Source organism: Glandiceps talaboti, chromosome 2 (genome assembly GCF_964340395.1).
Source record: "Glandiceps talaboti chromosome 2, keGlaTala1.1, whole genome shotgun sequence".
NCBI lineage: Eukaryota > Metazoa > Hemichordata > Enteropneusta > Spengelidae > Glandiceps > Glandiceps talaboti.
In genome coordinates, this window is record NC_135550.1 from 15,678,183 (window position 1) to 15,702,192 (window position 24,010).

Below are 24,010 nucleotides of genomic sequence, written 5' to 3' on the forward strand. Positions count from 1 at the left end.
ATTTATACCATAGACAGTGGAGGGTTATTACTGTACACAGCGAACTAGGTCACACCCTGGTAATTTGACACTATCAACATAATATAGACATATCAAACCAAACCAATCAGCTTCTACACCATGACATCCTTGGATAACACTTGCTTTGAACACAATTAGCAGGCGGAGTGAAGAGAATACTTACTAGGTTGACCATCCAGCCTGTTAATAAGGTTTTGGGAAAACTATATTCTGAGCATTATTAACTACTTGTGACATTTCATCAAAGCCATCATAACAAACATCTACTGATACAACCACCTGCCTCTTTTTCTATACCTATTTATGCATGATGGGATCACAGCAATAAATTTAAATAAAACGTTAACATACAGACAAGAACCTGACACTGAATCAATGCACTGACCATTACATTGGATTTGTCCAATAATAACAGATTATCAACTTTATTTACTTTAATTATATTTCAAAAGTATAGTTGAAGTGAAGACAGACAAAAGATTTCTGAATTAAATAATTTTTGCATTCTTACCATTTGCATCTAACATGAATATAACAGCTGTCAATCAATGACATATATCGAAATCTTTAGGGATTTGCAGAATGTCACACAAGCTCAACAAGCGAACTTCGTTCGTTTAGGGGGGAGGGGGTCTGGCGTCACTACAATTGCTGAACTTCATTTTCGCATTGCTAACCAAGTTTCGAAAACGTTCATGCCTTCAATGATAAAATCTTCTGTGTTTAGTAATGAGAAGTTGAATTAACGTAACAAAAAAATTTGCTTCTAACGTGAGATACAGTGCTGGGTTTACGGTAGTATATTGATGTGTTTACCATCATGGCAGTAACAAGTTCTTAAGGTTGGAACTTCATGTTTACCATCATGTTTTTACATTGCCTCAATCGAAGTGGTGTGACGGCTACAATTTTCTTCATGGTTTACATCATATACAAACATGTGATGTCACACTTGTGAATGTTCGTTTTGTGGGAGAGGGAGGTTTTTTGTCTAAAACAAATGATGTTTGTTTATTGAGCTTGCGTGACATTGTGTGCCATGTGTCATGTTACTAGATTACACAAGTTTGCTTTCTTTAAATAATTTATAGAAACTCTCCCACGCAAGTCACTGAGAATACAGTAAGAAGTGTAGATAGACTAAAATAAAGTACATGTTGCATTCTTATGCAAGCATGAATATTATACATGTATGGTTCTACATCATGTAGTTCTACACTCCTCAAAAATCAGTCAAAACATTCTCAAAATCAACATTATTTTTCCAGATTTTTCATAGACCTACATCATGTAAACATTACATCGTGTCACTGCAATAAGGCTGTATCTACTATACAATCCTACAGCAGATATGACCTTATTACACTGATGTTACGATTACTGAAGTTTCCTCTGTTAAAAAAAAAACCTTCAAGTTTGGCACTAGAGGTACAAGACAGTTATCCACTCTTTATTATCTGTGTCCCATGAACTCTATCTATGATCCAATTATGTTTCATTATTACAGGGTCGCAAGCTGAGTTTATGTTCTGGGGATGTAATTTTTTCCTGCATATTAAAAAGGTACTCACAACATTCTACCGACTGATGTATACTTAACCATCACCTGCAATTGACTGAACTCAAAACCTGGTATCAGGACATAACTTGGAAAGATCCAATGGCATAATTTATTATACCTATCAAAAAATATACAGGAACTTCTCCCTACCGATGTAATTGACAGTTCTAACAATGTCAGAACACAAACTGTGATGTCATAGAAGGCATGCATAGACATTCACATCATACTAGAACAGTTTAATTGAAGTATTTTTGTAAGTATTTTCATTTGAGTAAAAAGCTTATAAACTCAGTTTGTGCCACTTTAATCGAAAAATCATCACCCCCCCCCCCCACCACCTAATTTTTCATTAAATTCCCCTTGTACAGGTATGACATAACATTTCCAATAGTGTTTCTTAATACAGCCTGGAAGTACTCATGACCTACGGGTTTTACCACTTCTCATCTCGAACTTAAAGTGACAAGGCCCCTTAGGTCACTCATATTGCCCTTGACTGAATGAAGGAAATAGTTCAAAATAATATATAATAATTGTCTATACCTAATAAAATGAGTAAATCTAACATCTATCATTGTCATAAGACCAGTTGTTCCTAAAGTGCACTATTCTCCTACCATGTATTGCCCCAAGTTGTTTTCAACTTTTCTACTGTGTTGCTTTTGACTTCTTTCCTTTGCTTTTTGAACTTTTATCTTTTTTCTTTAAATTGTCCATATTTGCTTTTAAAACTGTTACATATGCCTGGAGGAATAATGAAGAAAGACAAAAACAATATGTTAGCACACATAAATAATTGCAAAATAAAATTTAAATTGGTGACAACTGATATTCAATGTAACTTTTTTTGTATCAATATAGTTAATAGCTGAGTATGGAAACAACCAGAATTTGTGATAAGTTTTCACATCTAAGTGGGATTTTTGGCGACACTATAGATTTGAATAGCACAACCAATGAAAATTAAGGAACAACGAACATCGACAAACCAAACGACCTTTAATAAGTCACGTCTTAGGAATAGTTCAATTGATGTAGCTCCTCACAAATTGACAGCCTGTATATGATTCAGTTTGCAATTTATCCTTGTAGATATTAATTTAAATTCATACCCATACTTTTAACAATCTGGATGCCTCGTAAGGATACTATGAATTTTAATTTATCAAAGGTTCCAAATGTCAGCGATGAACGATAATTTTTTATCCAAGCACATGTACATGTACATACTTGTGGTATTGCCACCTTACCATCAGTGGACTTTTGTTTGTTATTCAAATTCTGCCATAGAAAGTGATATTTTCTTATTATAAGAATGAATAAATAAAGGGTTATTTGGGTCTTGAAACATACAAATAAATAGGGTAACCATAACGATAAGCTTATCAATTCATGCGTACTTACCATCTGAAATTTAGTTACATCTTTGGAACTTATCTACAAGGATAAAATAAAAAAGAAGATATATTAACAACCATTACATCATGTTGACAAATACACTTATTATCTATTCCTTTACATTAACTTTCATACCAATTGACAGTCACTTTGCTATAATGAAAAAATTGTTAAACTTGCACCCCATTAGTCTGTTACTGTTAGTAATTAAAGCATTAGGACTACACTACTGTGTCTATTATATCTTTCTCCTCTACCCTGACCGAAATGAAAGCATATGTAACGTCGTTTAATTACTACCAATTCTTTTCCATTGGTAAAATGTCATATAATTATTTTTGGAAATATGAATAACAATAAAATACACTGCTGTATGTTGTGGTAAATTAGCTACTACCATAAAATGGGGCCAAAATATCATAACATACCCAGGAATTTTTTTTTGCATATTACTGCTTCCACAAGAGGAGCTGACTGAGGGTGGATAACCCACAGATGTTCAAATTGGGGCTGAAATATCATAACATACCTAGCAAATTTTTCAACAATTAATGGGATACATTTTGAATTTTGCTACGTTAACAAAATTTGGATGTTAAGCAAGATGAAATGTATTTGTTTCATTCACTTTCCCTCATATGTGTGAAGTTGACATCGATCTGAAGTTAGGCAGAAGTGATATGCAGGTCTTCCTAGGTGAATTGTTTCTATTGTTATTGTAGATGTATAACAATACAAGCAACAGCACATCTAGGAAGACCTGCCTAGTAATGTGCAGACCTCACTTCAGCCTAAGTTCGCATCGATGCCAGCTGTATTCTGATAAGATAAAGTGAATGAAATCAAAACATTTCATCTTGTTTAGAATTCAGTTTTCATCAAATACATTAGTAGGATATTCTTTCCTTGTATTGGTGTGTTACTACAGACAACATAGAGGGTTCCTCCTTTCTTGTCTTTGGTTGGTATTTTTCTAAACATGCCCATACAAGTACATGTACTAAGAACCACATAGCATGTGTAAATTAATGAATTCCTTACCACAGTAGTAATTTTCCTTTTTCCATTGGTTGCTCTTACTAGACATTTATGTTCTAAATGTTCATGAGGATCTGTCTTTTTGTCTTTTGGCTTGGGTTTAGTTTGACCATGATCTGAAAAAAAGAAATTATTTTGAATCATTATGTCTACTGCAAGCCGAGTTAATGAATTACACAGCAATTACAACCACTACAAAGTATACATGTACATGAATGTAAAACACGGCACCCTCAACATACATGTACTACAATTAACAACTTTGCTAGTAGGACTGGAGTAGTCAGAGGTATACATGTGTCTGTTCTCAGTTAGAGATCCACCAAGTGCTCTCAAATGTGCAATCAATTCATTCAAATAAATAATGAGATCGAGGGCCCTCTTCGCCGAGAGGCCCATGCATGCTGATCTGTAAGATAAGGTAAGGTATGTGTCTAAATAGGTACACATGGTTCAACATGATCTGATCATCAATTAGTGAATGAGGACACATCTCATTACCATTTACAACCTGGATGCCGAATTTGTCAGACAAAATCTTGTTTAGTGAGCTGTGCAGTTCAAAAAATTGATCGGATTTCATTTGACAGGTTGCTGTTGCATGGAGGTTGGCAGAGAAGTAAGCTCTCAGCTGATTTATTGCCAACTTGATAGTCTTTTTCTGAGACAAAATCTGTACCGACTGCAAAAGTGATCAGATGGCATCTACATGTATGTTTGATTGCATGTTTGAGAGCACCGACTCCAAAGTCTGAGAGCTGTTACTGGGAATGGAGTCATCATACAAATCATACATGTACATGTAACTGTGTGTGCATGCATATATATATATATATATATATATATATATAATTGACTGGATGTAGATAAAACCACATAAAAGTGCTCAATACGGGTACTACCTGTATATATATATATATATATATATATATTATATATATATATATATATATATATATACATATATATATATATATATACACTCAAATCAGAGCATCCTCAGACTACAACTTTGCAAGTGTGTAGAGTAGTGGACGACAGTACAAAAGATACATGTACATACATGTAGATAGAACATGAAGGTAGAAACATGTCCTTTATATAATCTCCATGGATAGACCAAAAACTGATTTATATCAGTAACACACACAAATGTAGTCTAAATTCTAGAATATCTTAACTTGATTTATTTCATTGACAACGAAACATGACTACATCCATATCTTATTCATATTTGTACAATATCAGCTAGCTGCTAATCAAGATGCCAACATACATGGTCTCTAATAAATTGGAGGTGTAAATCGTAATGGTAACGTATAGCATGGATGTAGGGACTAGTAGACTAGACTAGCTGTAGCAACTGTAGTGAGAGGTCAGTACAAACACGACAAATAAAATATCTACGAGTGTGAAGCCACCATCATATTCATATTCAGTTTCAAAAGTTCACCTCTAAGCTCAATCTTAATATGATGATGGCTTCACACGTTCATCATGGGTACGAACGCGAGTTCGTCAAATCACATAAAACCATCATTGGCAGGTTAAAATCATGCGATTGTGATTACTTTTCACTTGAATTGCATGGATTTGCATGCTCCATATTATGGTCCATGACAACAGTAATTCATGGTGCAAATTGGATACTCTGGCAAAAATAAAAAAGGAGCATGCAAATCCATGCAATTCAAGTGAGAAGTAATCACAATCGCATGATTTCAAACCGCCAATGATGGATTTGTGTGATTTGAACTCGCGTTCGTGCCCATTCGGAAGACTTCGAATCTGATGATGAACGTGTGAAGCCATCATCATATTCAGATTGAGCCTAGAGGTGAACTTTTGAAACTGAATATGAATATGAATATGATGGTGGCTTCACAATCGTAAAATATCTTAGTCTATAATGAACCGTCATACTTGACTATCTCGAGAATACATTGTAAACATTTAATAACGTAGTTGTTTGACAATTGTAAATTCACAGACAGTAATTGCTGTAACATTTGTAGTACTAGTAAATCTCGTATAGTTAAATACATTTTACTTACATTTCTTCATGGTTACGTATACTGAACCAGATGTTCGGGTTTTCTGGAATAATTTCGTCAGCTCGGTAAGGAACTGTAAAGTAAAGATCGGCGTATTGAAAAGTCAGTTTAAAATATCTACAAATAAACAACGTGCTTGTAGGTCACTAAATATTTTGAGGTAAAAACTTACAGCGTCATTTTCTAGCTGCACCATCTTGTCTGATCTCGTGTTGTGAATGTGCTTCCTGGTTTGTTGTTTTTGTGAAAGGAACAAAGAACGTGATTGGTCAAAATTACGACTACAGCGTTATCAAAGCCAATCAGAATCATTGTAAGTAAATAATTTCCCACAATGCATCCGTACCGGATATTCTGACAGTGACACATGTGAAGCTAGCTAGCAGACTCTGTGTTGTGAATGAATGAGAAATATTGTAAGTTACAATGGTTGAACCAGAAAACGATACAATAACCGAAGATGAGGCTGCGCTCTATGACAGACAGATTCGGCTCTGGGGCCTCGATGCCCAGAAAAGGTTAGTGGCGTAAGAAATCTGTGCTCTTCTTAAATAACAAACGTTACGAATACGAAGCAATGCATGTTCACATCATTCATAATGATCAATTCTTACAAATCAAAAGTTAAAACCACACTCTTCTAGCGCTCACTTGGTAGACAGTGTTCATCGTACGCGTCGTCTATTCTTAGCTCAAATTTCGTATATTTGATTTTTTTCGCTAAAAGACAGTTTTACGCAATCAATGTTATTCGCTCTCACTCTTTTGTAAGAATGGCATTAGGTTAGAGCGCCCTCACAAACGACATTGTTGGTATCTTTTTGATCCCACAGATTTTGTTCTCCTTTTAAAAATAGTTTTAACTTAGTGAAACCATTTCCTCATTGGAAAGGTATAAACTGTGTGAATATTGAAAATATTGCCACCTTGTGGTAAATCCAGGAAACAGACAGTTTGCGACCTAAACAAGTGAAACGTTGAGAACCCTTGGCCATATCGCATGTAACAAAAGGATTTATTACAAATATTGCAAGTTTTGTATGTCAAAGTTAAAGATGGTGATGAAACTGGGTTCCAAAGCAATTTTACAGGGGTCATCACCAAAATACTGTATGATTACACAGAGATTATGGTACAGGATAAACAATCTATTCTTTGTAAATTTGATTGAACCCCCCCCCCCCCCTTCACTTAGTCACTAAATAGTGCCCTCTAAGCTAATTTGATGTGCCACTAACTATAATTTCTTGTGACTCACCATCATTTGGTGATTCCCTAAATCTTACTCTGTGTTGACACACAAGGAAACCTGCTTTTTATCATTTTGGCCCACCACTAAAAAATGTTTAGATAGAGGGCACCCTGTTCCAAAATGCTGTAAATTTATCATTGTTTATTCAATGTAGGCTGAGAGCTTCAAGTATGCTGCTTGTTGGACTGAAAGGTGTGGGTGCAGAAGTCTGTAAAAATGTTGTACTATGTGGTCTAAAATCACTTACTCTGTTGGACCACACGACTGTCGGTGAGGAAGATGCATTCTCACAATTCCTGGTTTCCAGAGATTCCATTGGTAAAAATGTAGGTATACATGTGTATGTATTCAGGGTAATTTCCCAATGTTACTTAATTCCAGGATGATACATTTACTATCTCAAGTAGGTTTTATGTGTCAAGTTATTTCTTTCTGTTGGTCTATCATCTCTCAATCTCTTAATTTGTGTGATACAATCGATGTCCTTAAAATTGTCCATAAATGGTCAAAATATCGTCATGAATTTAGTCAAGTGACTTCATTTCAAATACGTTATATGTAATAAGTCAGTGTATTGTTGACTCAAGGGATTGTTGGTCACTGAATATTCCTTGTATTGTAGGTCAGGATTTCCCACCATAGATTTGGTACAAGGTAAAAAATCTAAACCTTTTTACCAGCTTTCCTTCCCCTGTTGTCGGGGCAACCAAACCAAAGATGGTTTAAACCATAAAAAAACTGCCATTGCAACTGCTTGCACATGTATATGTAGTCCACTTTTGTTTGATTATTTAAAATAGGTAAACTCCTCTGTATGAGTTTTATTAAGGATGACTTTAGAATAGTTATTGTGGTCTATGGTAAGTGTCCGTAATAAAGAAGTGTAGGTTTCACCCTCGGGATGACACTTTTGACATTTAGAAATTAAAACCTATCATCCAATTCCATTTAGTAGGGCTACTACATGTATATTAAAAATGTTTAGAATAGAAGCATATATTTTAGGAAGAGTGAGCATAGAACCCCTGATTTGCGTACCCAGTTCTTTCAAGGAGAATACTCCATTACTTATCAAATACAATATCTTGTTCAAGTTGTTGTCAAGAAGTTTTGAATAGAACAAAATTGTGTTACAATGATGTTATAACTGGTAGTTTCAGAAATTTACCATTATTTTGTGTTCATCCCAGACTGTGTCCTCGGAAAACTTTTAAGCATTATTTTACTATATCCTGGAACAGTGGTGTTTTCTTTTTCCTACATGTAATTTGTTTTGACCTTCCACACTATACATGATATCTTCATCACTGCAACATAACAATTTTTTTTTTGTGTTTTCACAGAGAGCCGAAGCATCACATGAAAGAACCAAAGAGTTAAACCCAAATGTTGAAATTATTGTTGACACTGCCAATGTCAAGGACAAGCCCAAAGAATTCTTCCTCAAATTTGACCTTGTGTGTCTCACTTGCTGCGACTGTGAAACACTGCTGAAAATTAACGAAATCTGTCATGACAATGGCATCAAATTTCTTGCCACTGATGTCTTTGGATATTATGGCTACATGTTTTCAGATCTCGGAGAACATGACTATGTTGAGTAAGTTGATACATGTATCTTGTGTGTTTGTCTTCATTTGTATTGATGTGTAAAGGGCTATATTTCAATGCAGGTTCATTGCATTAGTTTGATCTTATCAGTAGAGCTAGAGCCATGAGGATTACATGGGTTGACTTTTGTCCTTGACCAACTTTTTCGATTGTTCTGCTAAGCAGTAATTTTTTCCCCACGGAGATTTTAATGTAATCTGAAGTTGGCCTTAAGGAATCACTTTAGGTATGTGTCTTGAGTCGTGAAATTATTTCACGATAGCAAAGAGACTAGTAAATGGTAAATAGCACCAGAAAGCTTTGATGAGCTTTGTCGTCAAATATTTTCATGACTTACAGTGGGCATTGTTCAGATGATTGATGACCAGGACTGATCAAATTGTCCATTTTTCAGATAATTGAGAGAATCACTTTGATCACCTTTGTCATCAAATATTTTCAGATCAAATTGTCTATTTTTCAGATAACTGAATCATTTGTGTAAAATGTGTATGTTTATCAGATCAGAATTATAAATGATAGATTTTTTGAGGTCCTACTTCTAAAGGAAGTATGGGCCTCAGAAATAGAAATCTTAAACTTTTGCCATTTAATTTGTTCAAGAAAACTCCAACCCACTTCCTAGTTTAATAAGAAGAAAAATGTGACATGGCCCATGCAATACTATATGTATTGAATTGTGGCCAAAATAGTCTCAGATATTGTACAATTTATGCTTTGAAATTGTTGTCAAATGCTGTGTTCACACTGTTTGAAAATACTATTTGACAGTTTCCTTGAAAACAAGATGGCATACAATGTACATGTACACATACAAATGAATTTCTTTCTAAAAGACTGGAAACAGGCTTTCCTATTGCAGAATCTTAGATGATTCAAGCTAACTTTCAGAGTTTGATTTTCAAGCAAATTTGTCTCCAAGTAAAGGTGTATTTCCAGTAAAATCAATATGTATTGGTGTGCATATTAATTGATGTGACCAAGAACTTCCTTGATGTGTTTTAAATTTATATATACATTTTTTTACTGTGTATTATTTTCAATTGAGTATACATATACACATCAGATTCTTCAAACATATCTCTTTTATTCTACAGAGAAAAAACGAAAATTAACAAACCTGATCCAAAGGCAAAGGATGATACAAACAAAAAACAAAAAGCAGAGGAAATAGAAACAGTGATGGTTAAGAAATGTGCTAAATTTTGTTGTTTGAAAGATGCCTTTACAGTTGACTGGTCAGCAGAAAAAGCATCCAAATCCTTGAAGCGATTATCAAATGTTTATTTCCTAACACAAAGTAAGTTGATATCTTTCAATATTACTGATATTGCCCTCCTTTCTGAATTGTAAGCTTGTTGTATATTCAGGGTCAGACTCGACTAGCATTATGCTATTTTTCTGACTCCCATTACCTAGTAATCAACCTGTATCTACTGTATAGTGCGAACTGTAAATCTTATATATATGGTAATAAACATATATTATTATTATATAATAATATATAATCATCTTATGCTATATTCTAACATTTCATTTTATATATATATATAGTTTTCCTGAAATTTAGAGAAGTGTATAACAGAGACCCAAGTAGCAATCACGTGCAGGAAGATAGCAGTAACCTTATCAAACTCAAGGATGATGTTCTCAAGAGTTTACAAGTGGACACGGCTAAAGTTGGGGACGACTTTACGAAGTGAGTACATGTATTTGTCACCATTCAGTGAAAATAGTACATGCACGCAGTAAAAAATCGTATGCTTGACTAAAAGCTTCAAATGGTATTGTAAATGAGAAACTTTGACAGAAATATCGAGAGAGAGAGAGAGAGAGAGAGAGAGAGAGAGAGAGAGAGAGAGAGAGAGAGAGAGAGAGAGAGAGAGAGAGAGAGAGAGAGAGAGAGAGAGAGAGAGAGAGAGAGAGAGAGAGAGAGAGAGAGAGAGAGAGAGAGAGAGAGAGAGGGGGGTGGGGGGGGTGGGGGGTGGAGACGGACAATTCTACAATGAATCAAAATTCATTACTCAATGGACACCACCACGTACTACCTCTAGTACCTGCACTTACTGTTCTCATCCTAGTACTGTAATCATGATGGTCAAATTAAGTAGAAGTCTCTGAATTGCTTACTCCTGGTTTGAGGACGGTGACAGCTGGTTTGCGTCTGATTTGATGTAAAACTTGAACTTCCGTTTATTTCATTACAGATTCTGTATGGGGGAATTGAGTCCTGTATGTGCTGTTGTAGGAGGCATAGTTGGTCAGGAAGTCATCAAGGTGAGGTGAAGGACAGGAAATTGTTTTTTGACAAATTTATGATTTGCTGGTAATTAAAATTTAAAAGCTACTTAATTGGAAAAGTGAATTTCTGTAATTAAGCATATAATGCTTAATATTTTATGAAGTTCATCGTTAATTATTCACACAATTACATAACATGTACATGCATACATTCAAAATGATGTCATTTCATTTGCATACATTTGTTAACTATAAATTTTAGAAAGCATTTTGAAGATCGTCCCACAAATTTACTAGTGCAAACCTGGTGTTATGATATAACTTATAAATGATCTGATAATGTAATATGTTATGATGTAATAAAATATGGAGGAAATCCCTACTACATTGTGTATGCATTCACCTATTTTAACAACTCCAGAAGACAATTTGAAAATCATCATTAGAAGACATTGCATCAACTGTAACAATATACTAAAATAGTTTCGTCGAAGTACTATACTTGTAAATAGCCACCAAACACTGTGCTAACTCTACTGGAAAATAATCGATTGATAAGCACGACGACAACAAAAAATCACATTTTTGTTCAGATTCAAAAGAACTAAGAAGTTTTGGTTGATTTAAGCTACTGTGATCTTCAAACAAATTGGTCAATGAGGCACATTCTTCTTAATGCCCAGTCTTGCAGGATAAATTTCTGATGAATAATGTAATTAGATCAAAGACTACACAAATATGTGGTTACATATGTACCTTGCTTGCACTTGTGTTACTCAAAAAAAATCAATCTCTTTTTTCTAAGATTGAAACTATTTTTAAAGATCATATGCAATTATTAACATACTAAATCTTTTTCAATTTAACAATTGTAACAATATTATTTTTTTCACTTCATTTTCAGGCGTTCTCTGGAAAAGATGCGCCACATAACAACTTCTTTTTCTTTGATGGAGTGGAAGGAAGTGGAATAGTAGATCAGATAGGATCTTTGGATCATTGATTCTCAAAATCAATGAACGTCACTTGGGATATTAAAGACAACTGCCAGCCATGATGACGTCTATATTCCATGTGACTGTTGACGTCAAACTAGTTTTGTGTACAGTACAGCAGAAGAAACTAAGCTGTGCAGAATTGACAGTCAGAATGGATCCAATTGTTGCACGTGTCTGATTTATTCACTTTGTAATACAGAGGGTGATTTTTATATATGGTAATATGCATTGTAATGCATTTGTTGCATGTATCTGTCTCTTCCAGATGATGCTTTAATAAACAAGGAAAACATGAAAAATGCTGCATGTCCTTGTACAATGAAATTCAAATGACCAGTAGGAAAGGAATAGACAGGACTGTGATTTTCAAGAAAAACTCAATTGATAAGACCCCTGTATATTTATAAACAATTACACTCTTTGGAAAGTTCAATTCTAACAATCAATGCCAAGTATGATATTTGATAACACAAGCGTGAGATACCATACTTGGTGTTGATTGTCTGAATTGGACTTTCCAAAGAGTAATTGTTTATATACAGGGGTCTTATCAATTGAGTTTACCTTGAAAATCTTAGTTGTGTATATTCCTTTCACTCTGGTCATATGAATTTCATTGTAATAATTTTGACAGTCAAAACAAAAGCATGCATGATATCACGATTGTACTCTGCATGTAAAATATATTTTGCATAGATGGGGTTAGTTCTTGACTGCAAGAGACAGACACATGCAACAAAACTGTATTACAATGTATGTAATTCACCCTTTTGCAAAAGGTAGTCAAAAGCAATAATTGTATCCAATGTGCACAGGTTACATTTCCTCTGCTGTTTATAGTATTACCCAGTCAGATGTTTTAGTTGGTTTTGTACCATTGTCCATACTTACCATTTATAATTAAAGATTAATAGTTTTCCAAAAAAATAATGATCATATTTATCTTAGTGGTTCAATTCAAATGAAAGTTCATTTGTGATTTTGGATAGATGTTGACTTCTATATAAAAGTTGTACTTTTTCAAAGATTATCATAATAAAAAATAATACCTATATGTATGTATGTATGTATGTATGTATGTATGTATGTATGTATGTATGTATGTATGTATGTATGTATGTATGTATGTATGTATATATATATATATATATATATATATATATATATATATATATATATATATATATATATATATATATATATATATATATATATACGATATGTGCATCTCATTTCATTATTAATAGAGGTGATTCCCTAGCCATTGTATTGCTTACAGTAAGACCTAGTAGTTATGTTTAAAGGCCTTTTGGCGGTTTATCAACAAAACAACAACAACAATCAAACTGATCTAGTATAATGTTACAGGGGAGAAGTTAAGAATATTACAAAAAACAACCCTTTGTAGTTGCTAATTATGGGATGGTTCTGTCCATGTCATTTGTAAGACAGTCAAGCAATCAACTCGAAGTCGGGATGATATACTTGGCATGTGAATATTAATGGGGGGGGGGGGGGGTCGTGTTTTAGAAATGACTGATGGGGAGGGGTTCAGCCTGTTTACAGTTTTACCTAAGATTACTATTATATAAACTATACTGGTCGTGGGGGGGGGGGGGGTTGACTCAGTGGTTCGTCCATCCAATGGAAAAATCCACCCCTGGCCGGAGAAACTGACCGTTCCCTTAGAAGTGTTCTGCATATTCTGCCCCGGTTCTTTCTACAACTGGTATGGCTTCATTTTCCCGAGGGAGCCTTAGAAAATCTGTTGACATTACCAGCTTGAAACCGGCATTCAATGATCGTACCGTGGGGTATGTTTTGAACGTAAGCTTAATTTGTGTCAACACTTTGATTTCGCGCGAAGTGTCACTTGGGATATCGATTTCGTTTATCTCTTCATTTTTCTATTTAAAGGTGTGTCTATTTCATTGGAGACGTATCCATTATTAATGATGTTATAATTGACCTATTCAATATCAAGATAAAAGTAATTAGATCCCCATTATATTGCCTGTTACTGACATTCTCAATTTAAAGATCAATTAATTAGATCCCCATTGCTGTGTTTGCAAATTGCCTCCCCTGATAATGACGCTTCAGCTGCGAGTCATGTCCAATAACTGACGTTTTAGGAGAAACCTCAACAAAGCTGAGAACAAAGTTGAGCAAATCAGCTCAGAAATAAATAAGTTTACATGGAAACGGAAACATCTGAATAGAATAGATATTATTTATTTATTTATTAAGTCTTCACAAGAAGAGAAACCAACAATGAAAAAAAGAAAACACGATACATTACAATCATACAATACAATACAATATAATGTCCAAAAAACCGGCATCAACAACATGCTAAGAATTTGACAACTCTGTGGATCCTTCGCATATAAAAGCTGTCTGACACTGTCCGTCAGCCCATCTGACATACGAGATGTTTTCAGATTTCTTAAGACAGATTTAGAGTATTGCATGTCAAACATATAGCGAAGAAATGAAACATTATTTTTGACACAAATTGCCTGAGTACGGGACAGTAGATCAGTGTGTCCCTTCAGCTTACCACAATAATGCATATTAAGCAGATGCATATAAAAACAACTTGCACGGGAATTATTACTAAAAATCGATTTCATCGGTGTAAGAGAATTGACTTCCACTGACGTTTCATTTTTAATCACATTAATTGCATTCAGAAAGGGGGTGCTTCTACAATATTTATGAATGCCAAATGCAGCCTTATTGCCTGCATTTGTTCAGCCTCATTCAAAGATGATTTAGATACATGTACACAGTTAATACCATATGTTAAAACTGATCTGATAGCAGCATTCCACATGTAAACTAACATATTACTATTATAAGAACAATTATTAAATCGAGCAGTGAAGTCAGGCGTGGCTATAGTACTTGGGCGGGAGACCGCCTTGGATACTAAGTGCTGCAAGCTTTTTATTTTTTGACCTTTTCATTCCAATTACCCATGCTAATCTCGTCATTAACCACTCACTTTTTTTCTGTCCTCAAATATTTTTTGACGGCATTTTCACTCTCAATAACTTCACTTTTCACACTTAAGTCTCGCCCCCATATATGTATGTGTGTATGTATGTATGTATGTATGTATGTATGTATGTATGTGTGTGTGTGTGTGTGTGTGTGTGTGTGTGTGTGTGTGTGTGTCTGTCTGTCTGTCTGTCTGTCTGTCTGTCTGTGCGTACGTATGCATTCTTATTTACAATTGGACTAAATCGCTCTAGATCGCTATATTCATCATAGTCTGAGAGCATTGTGCCAAATGGGAGTACAAAGCATAAAAGAGTGTACGTAGTATATCCGTTATAAATCTGACTTATCGCAAAAGTCACCTGGGTAATTATAATGTCCGGAAGTAAGCTCGGCGGCTATGTCTAATTAATGATAGGTGGTATCAATAAATGATGATATATCGAGCGATTTCTTGGGGCACTGCTTTCAAAGTTCGATAGCGGAATAATAACTTGTTGTAAGGAGGAGAAATGACTGGAATTTGTCATGCAGGAAATGTGAGCTAATATTAGATAATTAGGCTACTGATTATGAATAGGAAACATTATTGGACGAACACTGCTACCCACACACACACCACAGCGAAAAATACCAAAGTTGGTTTTTTTAACATCTTACCTATCTTGGAAAATCAAAAGGTTTTGGTTTCACAATTTTTCATCTCTCCCCGACAAAGTGAAATCGAAAACCATTGACTTATTCAAAGTAGATTACATCATCAGCAGTGATTTCGGATGGATGGACAGTACACCTCGGAGTCAGAGTAATTTTCTGTGCGGCTATGTGGTGCTCATGTAATGAGTACTGTTGTCATTTTTTTGTTCCGTAAGGAAGAGATATATTTATGGGTGGAAGTTTGTGTGTCTGTGTGTCTGTTTGTGTGTCTGTCTGTCTGTCTGTCTGTCTGTCTGTCTGTCTGTGTCATCGTTTTCTCCATAACGGTTTGCTCAATTCAAACGAGATTTTGACGACGTATTCCGTAGGGTAATGGCAAGACTTGATTAGGTTTTGGTAAAAATCCCGTGAATATTAATAAGAAATTTACATAATTAATGATTTTCGGTAATTAGGCTATATCTCAAGAATGCACGCTTCAAATTCAATGTAATTTGATACATGTATTTGCGATACCAAAGCGCACTTGTCCTGAAAATATTATTGATATAGCTTTTAGTTTTAATAAATTATTGGCATATTTTTGTAGGCCACTAAAAATGGAAAAAATATTTTCTCGTCAGAAAATGTTGTCTAAAGTGGTACGACGATGCGCTTTTTTTTACATTCTCAACAAATGTCACAGTACATGTTGTGGTTGGCCAGGAGATCACTAACAGCAATGAGCAAATAGCAATCAATGAGAAAAAATAACTTATAACATTTGTTCTGTTGTATTCCAACAATTGTCTGTAGGAACGACAATCTCAAAACTTTGCCCTTACGGAAGACATTCAGTTTACATCTGGTGATGGTAGTTGTGGTTGTTGAAAGGACGAGGATTTAATGACGATGATGACGACTGTGATTCAGGTGATAACGGCGGAGAAGACGTTGAGATAGTTCGTGAGGATGATATCAAATAATCCATCTACTCTCCTCTCTATTGTCATACAGATGTCGTGTAGGACAAGGCTTCGGAGGTTGCTTCAGAGCATACCAGTGATCTGTAACTTCGCTAACTTGTCTACTGCATACGTTTTCCCCCAAGGAGATGTAGTAATGATCTGGTTGAAAGACGTCAAATATAGAAACACAGACTTTCATTTGTTTGAAAATTTGAATTGTTATGCTGACGTTGATAGTTATGAATGTTCACATTGTTGGTTACTGTGAGAAATTATGTGTATGTAAAGGCTAAAAAAAATTGTTTGTGGTCAGAACATTTTGTCAAACCAGTCACTAAATCTACTATTTATGACAGTTACTGTTCTTTTTATTTAGTACTTTAGAGCAAGTGTGTATGTGGGACAGATGTCATTTGCTTGCTCATGATTGGCTCTACAGTTGTCTTCACTGAAGTAGGGAGGGTTAATTTTGTGTTTCCGCCTGCAGATTGCGCATGGGCCGACGCGAGGGTAGCTATGCCATTATCTCTCTCTCTCTCTCTCTCTCTCTCTCTCTCTCTCTCTCTCTCTCTCTCTCTCTCTCTCTCTCCATCGATCTTAAACATAATTATATCTTCCTAAGGGACGAGATCATTAGTTCATCGATCAATGTAGAATAAATAAATGAATTCTTATACTTAGGCCTCATGACCCCCACCACCCACCACCCACCTTCTAACTAAATTGGCCAAAATTGACAAATGTTTCTGAAAACACAATCAATTTAAAATCAGTATGTAGTAGTATGTAGTGCTATAAACCACAAAGTCAGAATGCTGTGACACTTTGCGTTTATTTTAGTGTCATGTATTTACTATAACAAACATTCTTCCATTACCCAATTTTGTAAAGAAATGTTTATATTTAGGGGTACAAAACATCCATTACAAGTAAAATTGTTTTTGTGGTATGAGGACTAAAATGATTCAACCCCCCCAACCCCAAAGTAAAACCGGAATTTAGTTTGTTATCCTACATTGAATTATTGATCTCGTCCCTAATACACCCCAACAGATTATTTACTTTTTTCCCATCGATTGATATTGTGTTTTTTGCCGCACGCTTTTGAACCTTTTTTTTACACTTTGAAAACAAATTCTTGCTAATGATTGAAAAGTGACTATGTCTTATGTTTTTTTTTACTTTCATTAATATAATGTGCTTATATACTCTCACTTCTATGATTTTCTCTCAGGACTCAACAATAAAAGCCAGCCCAGCCATTCAATACCGTAATCAGATACATGTACTCTTTAATGATGAATGGATTTTTTTTTGTAATTGGCCACAATCTCGCAAGCCCGATGATATTTTTGCTTGGGTGTGAGAAGGCGTAGCGTGGTTGCCTTAAAGAGGATATTACTTAATAGCGTTGTTAAAGACTCACTTAACAATACGTATATATATATATACATGTAACTCGGTGAGTATCAATCTGCTAAGACAGTGCTGTATACCGCAGTGGCAGAGCGTAATAGTTTTGGTGGTACTGGAACTCTTTCTTGGTGTCACCGTCAATTCCTAACATATTTCGGCACTATTGATTCGCCTACACAATAGAATTGCCGATGAATACTACTATATTGTTCAATTGTTACTACAGAGTGATGATACCCGGATGATATAGACGTAAATCTTTGATGCTACATACTGTTAGAAATATCCTGTTGGGGTATTAACGACACTAAAATAAACGCAAAGTGTCACAGCATTCTGACTTTGTGGTTCATAGCACTACATACTACTACATACTGATGTTAAATTGATTGTGTTTTCAGAAACATTTGTCAATTTTGGCCATTTACACCATTCACGAAACGTAATTTAACACAGTGAATACACACAGAATTTAAATCCACGGAGAATGTCTGATGATCGCACTATGCGTGAAACTCCGAGTTACAACCAAGAAAGAGTTCCAGTACTACCAAAACTATATATATATCAATTCAAAGCATGGTTTCACAGACGTGGCACACCCGTCCTGCATAATTTACCAAATTGTAAGGTGAAAACTTTCTAAGGGGATTTCTCTTTTGGAGACTCACACATCCGTAGAAATGAAACATTCAAATGAAAGATAACGATGAGGCGCAACCATCAGAGAAATGTCGGGTGGCCTCGCGTTTTCACGCCTGCATGATTTTTTTTTTACCACGGCCACTACTAGCCATTTCATTTGCGTGTTGTAGGCACAGTAGATGTTTCCGTAATTGATAAGGGGGTGGTGTTAATACCCCAACAGTATATTTCTAACAGTATGTAGCATCAAGGATTTACGTCTATATCATCCGGGTATCATCACTCTGTAGTACAATAGAACAATATAGTAGTATTCATCGGCAATTCTATTACATGTGTAGGCGAATCAATAGTGCCGAAATATGTTAGGAATTGACGGTGACCGACGAAAAAAAAGAGAGTGGAACTCCTGGTATTCGAATCGTCAGCACTTTACACCATTCACGAAACGTAATTTAACACAGTGAATACACACAGAATTTAAATCCACGAATATGCCCTACTTAACTCAGAATTCGTCGATTTTAACTGTACAAGTCTTTCCAACGCTCCAAAGGACAACATTCGCCATATCTAGCCCACGCCGAACTTTCGAAAATACACTCAACCTTTAAAAATCAAAATCTACACGCCCGGAAATATCGTAATCTTTGCCGAAACTAGTATTATTTGTTTATCAAAGCCCCTAATACATGAATAAATATGTAGCAATTCGATGTTGATCTAACTCATGTTTTATGAAATTTCAAGAAGTGTTCAGGCTTCCACACATATGCCAACTATAGCCAGTGTCTATGATCAATATGTCCGTAGTGATGTTTCATGAGCAATGTCGCTGACACCTGTTGGTTGCCATAGATACGATAGTCTGTGCTTGTATAAGACGTTAGAACATGTAGGTTAGAGAAATGTGATAATATAGAACACGCACACCGCCACAGACACACACACAGACACACACACACACACTTATGAATTTTAAAGTGGCACAATTGTACACAAACTACAAACTATAGTTTTAATTATATTTAATTTCTGAGTATTAATTTGCCTTCTAAGATCATAATATTCTCTAAAACCTTTCTACTATCTTAGTACTGTAACAGTTCCTAGTCATTTCTCGACAAATCAAGGGATATTTGATTGAAATCGAATCTATATCACATGGGCGGTGGCAGCGGCGGCAATCATCAAAGTGGACATGAATGGCCGGCGCAGCTAGTAGTGCTACATACTTCATGAATATATATATTCACTTCTGAAAAAATAAACACTTAGTAGGTTTATTTTGATGATCATGATAAATTAATAGATTGATCAGAGCAGCGCCATAACTAACAACATCAATATATAGCAAACAAATCGGAAAAGATGCTGCAGTATTTTATCTTCGACTTGTGTATTGCGTTTGGTCATGTGATAGTAGTGAATCACTTGGGACAATTCAAATCTATTTCACAAAACAATATGAAGGGTGGAATAACAATAGTTGCTGCATAAATTGTCTCAAATTTATTCTTGTGCGCATATTCAGTTAGTCATTACAGCAATATGAGGCTCGTGTTATCATGGGGATCATGAATAATTTCATTAACTAAGACAATGGAATCACGACTGATTAAAAAGATGCCATCCGCTAGCTTATTCTGACAATTGAAGTTTTGGGAACGGACGAAGAACACTGCATCGAGCAAGTAAAAGTGAAGGTAGGGTTTACCACAATAATCTTTCATACATTTTCGTATTGAGATATTTTTTTTAATTTTTTGACAATTGTCATTTCACTGATCGTGGGTCGTGCACAGTCTTATTCCTTTAAAGTTGTTTGGTATATTAATGATCTATATTGCTTCTTTTTACTCTATCTGTTATTGTGCCTATTAATTCAATTACACGTAATGTACCCGAGTGGTTCATATATAGTTATACCTTTGAGAACAACAAATCATAGAAGTGAGAGTATATAAGAACATTATATTATTGAAAGTAAAAAAAACATAAGACATAGTCACTTTTCAATCATTAGTAAGAATTTGTTTTCTAAGTGTAAAAAAAAGTTCAAAAGCGTGCGGCAAAAAACATAATATCAATCGATGGGAAAAAAAGTAAATAATCAGTTGGGGTGTATTAGGGACGAGATCGATAGTTTAATGTAGGATAACAAACTAAATTCCGATTTTACTGTGGGGTTTGGGGGGAAGGGTGTGAGTCGTTTTAATTCTCATCCCACAAAATCGATTTTACTTGTAATGGATGTTTTGTACCCCTAGATATAAATATTTCTTTAGAAAATATTAAATTGTGTAATGGAAGAATGTTTGCCATAGTAAATACAGGACACTCAAATAAACACAAAGTGTCAACAAAAGAACTATTATGTTTTTGCTCACACCATGGACGTATAACCCACTTCCATTGAGAGAGAGAGAGAGAGAGAGAGAGAGAGAGAGAGAGAGAGAGAGAGAGAGAGAGAGAGAGAGAGAGAGAGAGAGAGAGAGAGAGAGAGAGAGAGAGAGAGAGAGAGAGAGAGAGAGAGAGAGAGAGAGAGAGAGAGAGAGAGAGAGAGAGAGAGAGAGAGAGAGAGAGGGAGGGAGGGAGGGAGGGAGGGAGGAGAGAGAGAGAGAGAGAGAGGGAGAGAGAGAGAGAGAGAGATACACATAAAAGGTAAAGAGCGTACAGAAATAGATCAAACAGAACGAATTTTCATATTGATGATTTCATCTGACAACAGCAGCTGAACGCCAATATCAAAGGCCTTGTAAATGCACGTACAGCTCTATAGTGTTGGAATAAAGTATGTTTACGGAGAGTCAATAAGCCGTCACAATGATGTTCATGCTTCTCATAACGATTATTGTTATATCTCACATTAGAAACAAACAAACACAGACACTGATAATACACACGGATACAAAATAATATATTTTGTCTTGTCTAATCTAACTTTTGATATATCAGTGATATTTACTTATTTTAATTGGGATAAAACGTAACATTTTCTATGTATATATGTATGTGTGTGTGCTATTAATTTCTGGATTCTTGCAATTGAATTATAAAAAAATTCGTTGCAGGAGCGTAACAAAAACATTATGCTGCCCGATTGACTGTCTGTTTCCACCTTGTTTCTGTAACATCGTGTACACAGTGATTGTTACTTTATATTACTAACAATGTGACATGGACAACTAATGAATCCGTGTCGTCTCCAGGCTTGGCTATTTCAGAATATGGATGCACGTGAAAGTACATATCAGTGATCTAGTCATAGATATATAAATTCATGTGTATTTTTCACTTTTACTATTTCAAACAATTTATTAGTCTAGGGCTTTGGTAGAACGTCTGTAAAAGTCTTGATCAGATCTAGATCGGAGTCACAATGAGATATAATAATGGGTGTCTAACCGGCTCCCTGTAGCGTAGTGGTTAGCGCACAGGATTAGCAGTCGGGAGGTCACGGGTTCGAATCCCACTGGAAACAGGGGATTTTTCTGTGACCGACCCAAACCCAGGGTGAGTGTTCTACAGACTCGATGGGTAGGCTGTATCACTCAGCCGTGTCTCACTCACAAGACGAGTGCGAATTTGGGGGGACTCCTGGAGTAATGACTCGAAAAGTCGGGGGCGATTACTCACACGGAGCCCGCAGGTGCTATGTTTGCCGGGCCTGGGTGACTCTGGGATAGCCTGTGGACTGACTGGGAAAGCCTTGACAGTTCCACAGCAACGTGATATAGAGCGTGCTACATAGCCCTGTCACGTAGTCCCAAACCCGAATGGATCTCTGTAGCATTTGTGTTTGTTTGTATGTATTTGTCTGCATAACAGAAAATCGCTGGGAGGAATTCCCAGCACAAAATTTAAAAAAAAAAAAAAAAAAAAAAAAAAAAAAAAAAAAAAAAAAAAAAAAAAAAAAAAAACAATGTGACATGGACAACTAATGAATCCGTGTCGTCTCCAGGCTTGGCTATTTCAGAATATGGATGCACGTGAAAGTACATATCAGTGATCTAGTCATAGATATATAAATTCATGTGTATTTTTCACTTTTACTATTTCAAACAATTTATTAGTCTAGGGCTTTGGTAGAACGTCTGTAAAAGTCTTGATCAGATCTAGATCGGAGTCACAATGAGATATAATAATGGGTGTCTATCCTGGGGTTTGCCTATTTAGTCGGACAACGGCCAAATTTGGTTAGACTAATAAGTTACTCTGTGCTTGAAAGCATTCATTGTAGCATAGATCGATCTTGGAGGGGAATCCAAGATCTATCATCGCAGCATGTTATGTCGCCCTATTAGCCAACAAAGAAGGCAGCATGTGCATGACAGGTCATATACTTGCCGCAGACTACTTTCTGTCGATCTGACCATACCATTGTAAACATAATAAGCACGTCACTCATTCGATATTGTTAATTTTTGGATTGCGAATAAAACTGACCACAACATTCATTACTGATCATGAGATTCGCAGAGCGACTAGTAAAATGTACGAGCTCGTATATATAGGCTAGAATATCATGAGTGTGTATCTGCCCGCTGATTGGTAAGAAACAATACAAACTTTCAAAGGTCTGCGTTCTTCGCATATATAAAATATATAAATTCGGTGATAGAGACTTTCACTTTTGCAAATGTATTTTTAATAGTTTGTGTCAGGAACTGAGGGCGCAACGCTGGTGTAAATATTGAAATTGCAAGGTTCAATTTGATAATGACGTAAATACGAATTCATGTAGGTATGTCATTATAGAAGTGCGTCAGAGTTGATTTAAGTTAATGTTTTTTTTCGATTGTTTCTTTTGTTATGCATTTTTCTTTATTTTTTTGCCAAAAGAAATTTAAACATCTAACAATGCACTTGGTATTTGGCCTTTGTGATGTTAAACCATAGGCGTTGGTTAAACTCACTGTCATGCGTATAAATTAGTCGTGATAACTCATTTCGTTTTGAACACCTACGGACGTGTTTAATAAGACCACCTGTCATCTATCCTTGCTTTACAAGTACTTGCGATAAATACACTTTAGGGACATCCGATTGGGCCATTGTTATTATTCATTATAGTTGAGGAGATTAACATCAATTACCAACGCTTTTTAATTCCACCCACGCGAATAAGTTATAATGCATACTTAATTATCTTGTCCAGC

The 24,010-nt window shown here is 35.4% G+C and overlaps 2 protein-coding genes across 3 annotated transcripts; one reads left to right on the top strand and one right to left on the bottom strand.

The window, feature by feature from the left end:
• Positions 1-475: 475 nt before the first annotated feature.
• On the bottom strand, positions 476-6,299 carry LOC144452343 (signal recognition particle 14 kDa protein-like). Its single transcript, XM_078143427.1, has 5 exons — positions 6,248-6,299; positions 6,076-6,148; positions 4,025-4,137; positions 2,990-3,022; positions 476-2,329 (listed from the first exon to the last, which is right to left on the bottom strand). Exons 1-5 carry the CDS (start codon positions 6,269-6,271, stop codon positions 2,234-2,236), a joined length of 339 nt encoding a protein of 112 aa, XP_077999553.1. The 5' UTR covers positions 6,272-6,299; the 3' UTR covers positions 476-2,233.
• A 146-nt stretch (positions 6,300-6,445) lies between these two features.
• LOC144453438 (SUMO-activating enzyme subunit 1-like) lies at positions 6,446-12,535 on the top strand. 2 transcript variants are annotated; one of them, XM_078144732.1, is made up of 7 exons: positions 6,446-6,602; positions 7,482-7,653; positions 8,671-8,927; positions 10,036-10,238; positions 10,493-10,637; positions 11,146-11,215; positions 12,084-12,535. In XM_078144732.1, the coding sequence occupies exons 1-7, from the start codon at positions 6,502-6,504 to the stop codon at positions 12,180-12,182; spliced, it is 1,047 nt and encodes a 348-aa protein (XP_078000858.1). In that variant the 5' UTR covers positions 6,446-6,501; the 3' UTR covers positions 12,183-12,535. The 2 variants fall into 2 exon arrangements, with proteins under 2 accessions (XP_078000858.1, XP_078000859.1); XM_078144733.1 differs by having other exon boundaries at positions 6,446-6,593.
• Positions 12,536-24,010: the final 11,475 nt, after the last annotated feature.